Below are 11,810 nucleotides of genomic sequence, written 5' to 3'. Positions count from 1 at the left end.
TAGCAGACATCAAGAGGAACAAATAACGCAACCTGTTCAAACAGAGACATCCAGTCGCCCGCAAAGACATCACCATTTACCAGCCCATTTGCAAGACTATGTTATTGGTAATGATAATGACTTATCCGACAAAGATATTGTGAATTTTGCTCTATTTGCAGACTGTGATCCAGTTACTTTTGAGGAAGTTGCGAAAGATGATTGTTGGATACATGCAATGAATGAAGAAATTCATACTATTGAGAAAAATAACACATGGGAATTGACTACTTTACCACCTTCGAAAAGGACAATTGGAGTCAAGTGGGTATACAAGATCAAATACAAATCAACTGGAGAATTTGATCGCTTTAAGGCAAGATTAGTTGTTAAAGGATACAATCAGAAAGTAGGTATTGTTATTTTGAGGTATTTGCACCTGTTGCAAGACTTGATACAATTCGTATGATTATTTCTCTTGCTGCCAATAATTGTTGGGAAATTTATCAAATGGAATGTGAAATCTGCTTTCTTGAATAGTGTTCTTGAGGAAGAAGTGTATGTTGAGCAGCTTGCAGGGTATCAAAAAGGGTCAAGAAAATAAAGTTTACAAGTTGAAGAAGGCGTTATACAGGTTGAACAAAGCTCCTAGAGCTTGGTATACTCGTATTGATTCTTGTTTTATTGGACATGGTTTTCATAGATGTCCCTATGAGCATACACTATACATCAAATTCAATTCTGGTGGAGACATTCTCATTGTGTGTTTATACGTGGATGACTTAATATTTACTGGCAATAATCCCAAACTAATTTCTGAATTTAGGGAGGCCATGATTAGACAGTTTGAGATGAGTGATTTGGGACTAATGTTTTATTTCCTCGGCGTTGAAGTTTCTCAATTAGAAGGAGAAAAATTTATCTCTCAGAAAAAATATGCTGGTAATATTTTGAAGAGATTTAATATGGACAAAGCCAAGCCAATTCTGGCCCTTGTTGAAGAAAAATTGAAGTTGACTAAAAATGGAACTGGTGATTTTGTTGATGCTACATATTTTAGAAAATTGGTAGGGAGTCTAAGGTACTTGACTTCTACAAGACCTGACATTACTTATGGAGTTGGATTAATTAGCAGATTTATGGAGTCGCCTCGTCAATCACACTTGCAAGCATCTAAGAGAATTTTGAGATATATTCAAGGTACGCAATATGATGGCATATTTTATTCAAAGACTAATGATAGTAGTCTTGTTGGATTTACAGACAGTGATTGGGGTGGTAATGTTACACCCCGTACTTCCAGATAAACGTTCGCTAAGTTTAAGTACAAGTACGTGGAATTATGATCAAGATGAGCTGTCTTTCGGGTTTAAGGAATGGTATAATTATTAGGTATATTTATGGATAAAGCGATATATGAGAGGTACCGGGAAGTCTCACAACCAAATAGAGTTGAAGAAATAAGCTATTGAGACCTTGGATTTTATGGAAAATATGAGGGGCAATTTTTGGTCCAACTTTGAGAAAGAATATCTTTTAGTATATGATAAGTTTTGAAGCAAAGAAAAAGCCTAAAATGAAGTTCATCGAGTCTAGTTTCCAACACAACAAACCGCTCATCGATACGACATCGGAATAGAGAATTATGGACGTTGCAAGTTAGGCTGACAGAGCAGAACGCGTGCTACAGTAACCGACGTGCTACGGTAGTCGCACTGCTACAGTACCTGCTATAGTAACTGCTACAGCACCTGCTACAGTGCTGAATTGACTTTGGAACCTTATAAAAGGGGTTTTACCCTTCACTTTTCATCCAAAAACACCTCTCAAAATCTCCCAAACTTTCTAGAGAGTTCTCCCAACCTTTCTTCCACAAAATTTTAACGCAAATTAAGTATAATCTCCGGATTTAAGCTAGAAAAGCGCGCAGTTGCGATCATACTATTGTATTGCGGTGAATCTTAGTTGGAATTCAAGGAAAATATTGGAGATATCGTGGTACTAGCGAGAATAAAGTATGAATCTCTCCTTATTGATATGGATATAAGTTTATTTACGGAAGTAGAGTTGTTGAATAATTGTATAGTGGATTTGTTGGTGGAAAATTGGACAAATATCGTGTGGAATATTTTATGAAATATATTGGTATTGATAATATTGTGGTTGATGTTGGTATTGTTGTTATTGTTGTTGGTTGTTGGATTATGGTTTCGGTTTACACATATAAACAGGGGAGATGCTGCCCGAATTTCGGCAGATTCTAAAGGGATTTTAATTAAAGGCTTAAGACAAGTGTATGATGGTGAGCCTAATAATAATACGAATGATTTTATATGTAGATTACAAGTCAGGAGATAAGTGGGAAGGTCAAGGAGCAAGATTCCAGGTATGTTAAGGCTAAACCTTTCTTTCTTAAGGCATGATTCATTTGTTGTGAACCTATACATGATATCTTCAATAACCTCATTTCTAAAAGTACCAAAGCTTACAGTTCCCGATGTTCTTGTGATATCCTTGAGCTTGTTTAATGGCTATTGATGTTATTTATTGATGTTGATCTTATCTTATGACTTTGTTCCTTCAAGGTGAGACGTGTTCATGATGACGGTTCCATAATAATAATCCAATGAGTTTAGGAACAGGTTCTTAAGGAATGTCTTATAGGACATGAGTAGAGTGCTAGCAGAGGATTTCTAATGAGGTATTTAATATTCGAAGAGAGGTTCATGTTGTATCTTAAGAAGAAGTAATAATGGCCAGAGATGTGCTTATAAGGCTTATATGATCATGTAGACACTACAAGTTAAGCGAAGAGATGTGCTTATAAGGCTTATATGATTATGTAGACACCACGGGTTAAGCGAAGACCATGAGAAGTGCATATAGATTACTTGTAGAAGTTTGATTATGATGTCGATCATAGTTACCACTGGTCTATGACCAGTTGGGCAGTTATTACCACCGTGCTATGATCGGTTGGGTAGATGTATGTATGTATATATGTATTTACCACTGGTCTACGACCAGTTGGGCAGATGTATATATTTACCACTGGACTGCAGCCAGGCGAGCAGTTACTACCGGCTACGGCCGGTCGGGTAGTTACCGTTGATCAGTTGGGCAGTAGCGACCGTCGGGCGATAATCGGACGGGAAGTTATTACCACCGAACTGTAGCCGGTCGGACAATTACCACTGATCAGTTGGGTAATTAGTATAGGATGATTAGTAAGATAAAGGCACAGTACTGTACATAGATATGGTTAAGCATGCGAGAGTATAGAGAGACATGTTGCACGCCGCAACATATGTTCGGATAATGTTTGATAATAAGTTAACCAGGGCCATGGTAGGGTATACAAACCTAGTAAATATTACAAGAAGATGAAGAGGTATGTATACATATGCTAGATTTCCATCGGTAGTTCAGAAATGCCAAGTTGATTCTTATTTTTCTTATCTTTAGTATATGGCTATTTTGTTGCACTTTCCGCCTCGCATACTCAGTACATTGCTCGTACTGACGTCCCTTCTTGTAGACGCTATGTTTCATGCCCGTAGGTCTTGATATATAGCTTGACAGATCTTTTAGTAAGGATACCAGCTCAATAGGCAGAGTCGTGGTACTCCACTTGCTTCGGAGTTGCACTGTGAGTCAGCATGGCTACATATGCATTTGCATGGGTATGGCGGGGCCCTGTTCCGGCCACTTTATGTTATGTACTCCTGTAGAGGCTCGTAGACAGATATGCTTAGTTAGATGTTTTGTGATCATCTCGATTTATACTATGTTGTATCATTATTATAGATAGCCTTACCGGCATATGCACTCGAGATTAGTTTGAAGACGTAAGTATGTTATGTTTTGGGCTTGTGCCCCTATGGTTTATGGTACCTTGGTCTTATGTTACCTTTCGAGGTACGTGGGTTATAAGTTGGTTCGCTCGGTTCCCGTAAGGTGCCAAGTGCCAGTCACGCCTTACCAAGGTTGGGGTGTGACAGGTAATATGATGCAAAGAAAAAGTACCTCTGGATATGCATTTTATTTGGGGTCTGGTGTATTTTCTTGGTCTTCAAAAAAGCAACAAGTTGTTGCTTTGTCAACAGCTGAAGCAGAGTACATGGCTGCAATAAGTACTGCTACACACGCATTATGGCTGAGAAGGATGCTTGGATTTCTTCAACACAAGAAAGATAGTCCTACAAAAATATTTTGTGATAGCAAGTCTGCGATTGAGTTAACAAAGAATCCAGTTTTTTATAGCCGCAGCAAACACATTGACATTAAATATCACTTCATTCGTGATTTGGTTCAAGATAAGGAGATGATTGTTGATTATTGCAAGACTGAAGAACAAGTTGCTGATGTTTTCACAAAGCCACTAAAATTGGAGTTGTTCATAAAGTTGAAGAAGATGCTAGGCATGGTCAAGTCTGAAGATCTTGGTTTAAGGGAGGCTATGTAGGAAATAAACCAAGAGTAGGAAACTTAAGTTGTTTAGGATTTAGTTTATTTAATTCATGTCTAGTTAGGATTTATTTATTAAATCCATATTGGAATAGGTTTTTCTAGTCCTTGTCTATTTTGGTTTCTAGTAATATAAATAGGGATGCTATGTCACATATTTTTATTGTAGTGAGATTCAAGAGTTTTGAGTTATTAAGTAAAGCCTCCTACCTTCTCTTTAGTTTGATAAATTTCTTCTATATAGCCATTGCTGAATTTTCACGTGTGCTTATATTATTCCTTTGAGTATTTTTATTTCCTTCAAATTGGTATCCGAGATCTTACCGAGGCAATGAAAAAGAAAAAGGGAAGAAAACAAAAAGGGTGATATTCTTCATTAATCTTTTTGATAATTGTGGTGTCCAGGCCAGCTTGCGCGCACCTCAACTAATTCCACGAGATACTTGTCACCTCCCACCAACAAGTACCAGGTAACTCTATCCACCAAGTCTAGAATAGATGTGAAGGAATCACCTGATATTTTTGTCTTTGCTAGGAATTGAACCTGAGACCTCATGGTGTTCAACCCACTTTATTGACTACTAAGATACACTGTTGGGTGCTTGATTCTTCATTACTTCAACAACAAGAAACATGATGCACATTCCATAGCGCGTCATTACCACTGCTTAGGTGATAAGCTATGCTACCTTATGTTTTGATGATTTGACAAACCTTAAGGAACCAGATGAGATCAGGCTCCCAGCAGGATATGTTTATATATGAAGGACCAGATACGTCTTCAGAGGGACCAAATGAGATCAGGTCCCCAACTATTGGTTCGCCAACTATACAGATGTAAAGTTACTGACATTGCAGACAAGATATGTTGTCAGAGGGACCAGATGAGATCAGGTCCCCAGCTATTGCTTGGTCAACTGTACAGTTGTAAAGCTACTAACATTACAACCGAGTTGTTGCAGCTTGTTCAAGAACTGATGAGGGACTAGGTTCTTCCAGACGAGGGATCAGGTCCCTGGATCGTTGAAAAAGTCAAATCTATAGCTGTAAAGCTGCTGACACTGTAGCACTGCAATAATGCAGCAGTGCAGCGGTAAATCAACTGAGTGGCTTGACCAATGGTTCAAAGTTTATGGGTTGCCACCTTAACACTCTCTTCCTTTACATATACAACATCATGTTCCAAGTGAAGAATTATTCTTGCACAATCAAATTGCTCATATCCTAAGTGCAAGTCTCCACCTCTTGAGGTGCTCTCAAAAACAAAGCTTTAACAAACAGAAGGACCAGTTCTCACCACTGAAGATATTTTAAGTCCTTAGGTTTGTTTGAGTCTTTGTCTTTTATTCTATAAATTGTAAACCTACTCTTCTCTTTTAAGAAGTTGTTTGTAGGTATTTTGAATTCTCAGAAGTTGTTTATAGCTTTTGAGTGGTACACTAGGCTGGAATTAGTCTAGGTGTATTAGTTGAATTCTCAGAAGTTGTTTGTAGGCGATTTACCTACTTAAGCTTTTGAGTGGCACACTAGGCTAGAGTTAGTCTAGGTGTATTAGTTCGCTTGGCTAGAGGTAGTCAAGAGTTACTTACAATAGGGTGTATTGTAAGGGTTGATTGATTATGTGAGTTAATTCCTAGGTTACAAGAGTTGTAATCTGAAGTTGCTCCGTGTTAGTGGAGTTGAAATCTTAAGTGGTAGGTCGTGGTTTTTAATCCTTTGAGCAAGGAGATTTTCACGGTAAAATCTTATCTTATTTACTTACTGCACTGCATCAGAGAACTGGTAGACAACCAGGTCTCTCATATATTGTTTGGTGAACGCACAACTTCTAACACTAGAGAGGAATGCAAACGTCTAGAGAATATTAATGCAATGTTGTAGCTATATGCTAAATCATTTAAGTCTAAATGTATGAGATTGCACCAATTTGATGGTGCAGACGTAGACAACTCTGTCAGATCTCAAACCCAAGCTAAACTAGCAAAAGAAGAAGAAGAAGAAGACGACTAGACTACCAGCTATGCAAAACCAAAATATCAAGCATCAGGTACCCAAAAAGAAGTGACATAATAAATGGTTCCCTTTTTTCTTGATCTTCTGGAGATTTAAGTTTATTTAAATATGCTAGAGCATTATGTCTTGAATTCAAATATAGCAGAGTGAATTGTAGCGTAGTGCATGCTGTGCATCAGCTAGTTTGTTTGCTATGTAGGCAGTGGCGGATTCAAGATTTTCAATCAGGGTGTTCGGAAAAACAACTGAACCAACTTTTGCATTTGTTCAGGATGTTCAAAAGTCAATATATGTACATGAACACCGAAAATTTACTCTAAATATACACCGTAATTTTTTGCTCAGAATGTTCGGGTGAACACCCTGAGCTTTTACTACATCCGCTCCGCTCCAGTATGTAAGATAATTATGGCAAATTTGCTCCCTAACTGGATCTAAAGTAAAAGAGCTCCAAACTGATTAAAAAAATCATACTCTTTATCAATTTTACGTCAATATCAATATCTCAATAAACCTCAGTAAGAACCAAATAAACCATAACATAAACCGGTGCCGACAGAACAAACACATTAAAATTATATCTCCTCAGCTAACAAGAATCCTCAAGACTAACATCGTCACCAGAAAAAGAAAAAGGACAAGATGCTATTTCACAATGCATTGGACATGAACACAAAGATAAACTGGACCAACCGCACCACAAGCAACACCACATACACAGAGACCAAAAAAGAAAGACTAGAGAAATTGAGAAAAAGAAATGTATACCCATACTATGATGCCAAGCAAGCAAAATAAAGAAAGGAGCTTAGACCATAAATGTTAGTCCTCTATCCAAAACCTTTTGACACCATTTCGATTTGTCAACAACGTCAAAATGTAATTATAATTATTTTAAACAAATCTTTAAGGCGAAAAAATTATGGTTTTTTTTTTTCATTTTTACCTGTCGGCCAAAATTAATTACGGGTACTAGTCAAAATATAGAAAATCAATACACTGATTATGTGTATTATATGTATATTCACATATCTTGATGTATATTATAAATATACTTACACTTAATACAAAACATATATATTTACCTAGTATTATGCTTTTGAGCGGTCTGAAAATGTAATTATTCAAAAAATAATTCCACGATATATTTCTAAATAACCAAATAGTAAATCAAAATAACGAGCTTTATTTTACTCTAGAAATAATGAAACTAATCCTTAAAAGCAACAAAATGAGAAGATTAATTTCGGCATTTACAGAAAACCCATATAACAAAAAGTGAACAATAAAAAAAAATAAGGACCCAAATATTTAAGATGCGAGTTCATTTTTTTCTCACAAAAAAAAATAAAATACCACACAACTAATGTTTGTATAAACACGTGGTAAAAGTTTTCAAATTTCGCTACAGTTGAGTGTACTTTTTTGCCTTTTCTCTTAAATAAATTGATTATGAAACACGTGCACAAGGGAATTTTGGTAGATCAATTGATTGCCTGGTAATCCCTTCCCCACCGCTGTGAAAACAAAAGAAAGAAAAAAAAAAAAACACGTGCACAGTGTGTCTTCATTTATCCATCACGAAAGATCCCCCCACACCCTTTCCAAGATTTTGCAGATAAGAAGGAAATGGGAAAACCAAAAGCAGTGATAGTTGGAGGTAGCATAGCAGGTATATGTTGTGCACATGCTCTCATCAGAGCTGGTTGGGATGTTGTGGTTCTTGAGAAGACTCCAGCACCTCCAAGTGGTAGCCCCACTGGTGCTGGTCTTGGACTTGACCCTTTGTCTCAGAATATCATTCAGTCTTGGCTTCAACAACCACAACTCCTTCAACAAACAACCTTGCCTCTTACCCTCGATCAAGTAAGTGCAATCACATAGTCCCTCAGTGCAATATCATTTTTCGAGAGTCGATTTGACTTATTTTTTAAGTTAAATTGAATTTGATCAACTTAATACTTTAAAATTAGAATTTAGATATTCCAGAAAAAAGGAATTATACGATAAGTAAAATAAATTTCTATTTCTATTGCAACAAAAATGCCTTTTCGGTCAATCACTATAACTTTTGTAAACATTTGATTCTGTAATCTTATGGGCTCACACCGCCTCACAGTATATTCTCACCTCTAAATAGGTACAAGAGAAACCAGTAGAGAATCTCTTAGAGTTCAACTAATGTGTGAATACTTGTAGGAACACTTCTTTTTAAGTCCATGGATTTGGAACATGATCTGAAGGTAGGACATTGAGTTCTACTGTAGCAAACATGAGGGACCATATTTACATTTATTACTATAAGTTACAAGAGTTTTCTTGAGCCAGGGGTCTTTTGGAACAACCTCTCTACCTGTCAAGGTAGAGTTAAGGTCTGCGTACACTCTATCCTCCCCAGACCCCACTTGTGGGATTACACTAGGTATGTTACTGATCCTAGAACCTAAGGGTGTGCCTAGTGGTCAATGAAAGTGGGTTGAGAAGTATGAGTCTCAGGTTCAAATTTTCAGTGGAAACAAAAACACCCGCTGATATCTTCTCTGTACAAGCCTTAGTGGACAGAGTTACCTTATACTTGTGCTGGTGGGAGTTAGCAGGTACCCCTGGAATTAGTTGAGATGGGTGCAAGCTGATCCGGATGCACAATTATCAAAAAGGAAAAAAGATACTGATCCTATTCTGGTGTCCTCTTGCTCACAGTCAATATGCGTAAATGAATCATCAAATCTTAACACTAAAGTGATGTATTGGCACGTTTAATGTCTATCTGCAGTTGGCACTTGATTTAAGATCTACATAAGCAAATGATTGCAATTCTTCCTTCTCTCGGAGGCCATGGAAGCTACTCCTAGTGATCAATGGCGGACCAGAACTTTGAGAACTTTGCACAAGCGGGTTCAGTTGGATACAAGAGTAGTCATCGCGTACGACAAGTGTGTGATAACTTTAGCCTACCATTTGCACATCCACAACTCTTGGGGGCGCGTGGGTCTGCCCTGCTAATGATGTGTCTAATTTAGTTTGCAGTAGCTAGGTAGTTGCAAATATTGTATTCCTCTATTTGGATTTTCATCCATCCTAATTCCTGGACTTATGGTCAACTACAGAACCAGGCAACAGATGGAGAAACAAAAGTGAGCCGGACATTGGCAAGGGATGAACATTTCAACTTCCGAGCAGCTTATTGGGCTGATCTCCATCGCCTTTTGTACGGTGCACTACCAGTAGATATTGTTTTATGGGGTTATTTGTTCCTCTCCTTTTCCATGTACGATGATAAATCAAAAGTGAAAGTCGAGACTAAAGTTCTTGAAACGGGTATTACTATTGACATTGTTGCTGATTTGCTTATTGCTGCTGATGGTTGCCTGTCTTCAATCAGACAAAGTTTCCTTCCCGACCTCAAACTGAGGTTAGTATATAAAGTCAATTAATGTTCTGCTTTTCCCGGATTTTAATCGAGGAAATGCAACAGTTTGGTGTTTTTAATGACTCCTATTTTCTGGTAGATATTCAGGTTACTGTGCGTGGAGAGGGGTTCTTGATTTTTCCAATGAGAAACACTCAGAAGCTATTATCAGCCTTAAGAAATTGTATCCAGATCTTGGGAAATGCCTGTACTTTGACCTGAGCTCTGGAACTCATAGTGTATTTTATGAGTTATTGAACCATAGGTTCAATTGGATATGGTACATTAATCAGCCCCAACCGAACCTCAAGGTAATGAACTTGTCAAATCCAGGACACGGTTATTAAAGTAATGTCAATCATGAATGAGTGTTCACATTTACCCTGACAGAGAGTGACAGAGAGAACTGTGGGTTGTGATAAGCTGACGACCAGTGTAAAATAGTCAATTACTCCTTCCATTTTAATTTATGTGGCATATGTTTGACGGGTTACGGAGTTTAATAAAGGCAGGATTGACTTTTGAAACTTGTTTCTTGAACATGCCATTACATTTGTGTGGTTGTAAAAGCTTGTTAAATTGTTTGAAGATAAAATGGGGAAGTTAAATGGTAAAATAAAAAGTTGGAAATAATTTAACTTAATTTTTTACTTTTAAAAAAAACTGGGAAGTTAAGTTAAATTATTTCCAAATTTAGAAACTTGTCATTCTTTTTTGGAAATCGACTAAAAAGGAAATGCTGCAATATAAACTAGAACAGAGGGAGTATTATGAATCCTCTTATTTAGTGTGTATTGGAATAAAATAGAGCTTTATAAAGCAACATGATATAGAGAATTCATATAGAATTGTTGTTCATACTGAATGGATCAACGTATAGTTCAATCAGATCATACAATGATTGGAAATTAGGAGAGTAGATGGATGATTTGCAGGACCATTTTAGAAACCACATATCTGATATAAAATTGATGATGTAAGTTCAACACATTTTGAGTGTTACTGTTACCTAGAGGGGGGGACAAAGGATCTTTGAGGGCTTTGGTACCATTACTTTATGTTTTTTTCTAGGTCAGTATCTTGAGTATTGTCCGTTTATATTGAAAGTATTAATTCTGAATACCAATAATTTGTGATGCAATCCAGGGGAATTCTGTGACAATGAAGGTTAGCGAAAACTTGATTCAAAACATGCATGAAGAAGCTGAGAAGACTTGGGTTCCTGAATTGGTCAGGGTAATTAAAGAAATTAAGGAGCCTTTCCTAAATGTGATATATGATTGTGATCCTTTAGAGCAGATTTTCTGGGACAAAGTGGTGTTGATTGGAGATGCAGCTCATCCTACTACTCCTCATGGTTTGAGAAGTACAAACATGTCGATATTAGATGCAGCTGTTTTAGGCAAATGCCTAGAGAAGTGGAAAGTGGAAAATCTGAACTCTGCACTTGAAGAGTATCAGTCCATCAGGCTGCCAGTTACTGTGAAGCAGGTTCTATATTCAAGGAGATTAGGCCGCATTAAACAGGGTTTATCACTTTCAGATCGCCTGTCTTTTGATCCAAAAACTGCAAGTCCAGAAGATTGTGAAGAGCTTCAGCAGAAAAACATGCCTTATTTCGATGATATTCCTTCCATATTGAAGTAATTTCACTGGTGGTCTGGTGATTAGAGCATTGGTGGCTGCATGATTAAGCCTCTAGCATTTTGTATATTTGCTCATTTTAGCTATAATTGTGTGTTACAGCAGGCAGAGTCATTGTTGTTGTATCTGTTGTATCTGTTTACACGGCCTCATGAATGTAATGAACTGCAAAGAAAGCTGATACTTGATAGTAAATAAAATTTTCTATCATTGCTTAATACCATGTTTTAAGAAATAATAATGTACTCGCAGAGTTATCGTCAATTCAGTCATTGCTTCTGTAAAAAGTGCACGGTGT

General features: G+C 37.2%; 1 protein-coding gene across 1 annotated transcript; it reads left to right on the top strand.

The window, feature by feature from the left end:
- Positions 1-7,945: 7,945 nt before the first annotated feature.
- On the top strand, positions 7,946-11,799 carry LOC132635737 (uncharacterized). Its single transcript, XM_060352235.1, has 4 exons — positions 7,946-8,325; positions 9,567-9,871; positions 9,969-10,179; positions 11,015-11,799. Exons 1-4 carry the CDS (start codon positions 8,089-8,091, stop codon positions 11,513-11,515), a joined length of 1,254 nt encoding a protein of 417 aa, XP_060208218.1. The 5' UTR covers positions 7,946-8,088; the 3' UTR covers positions 11,516-11,799.
- Positions 11,800-11,810: the final 11 nt, after the last annotated feature.

Source organism: Lycium barbarum, chromosome 4 (genome assembly GCF_019175385.1).
Source record: "Lycium barbarum isolate Lr01 chromosome 4, ASM1917538v2, whole genome shotgun sequence".
Lineage (NCBI taxonomy): Eukaryota > Viridiplantae > Streptophyta > Magnoliopsida > Solanales > Solanaceae > Lycium > Lycium barbarum.
Note: the sequence above shows the minus strand (reverse complement) of the source record. Positions and strands in the feature narration are given on the sequence as shown.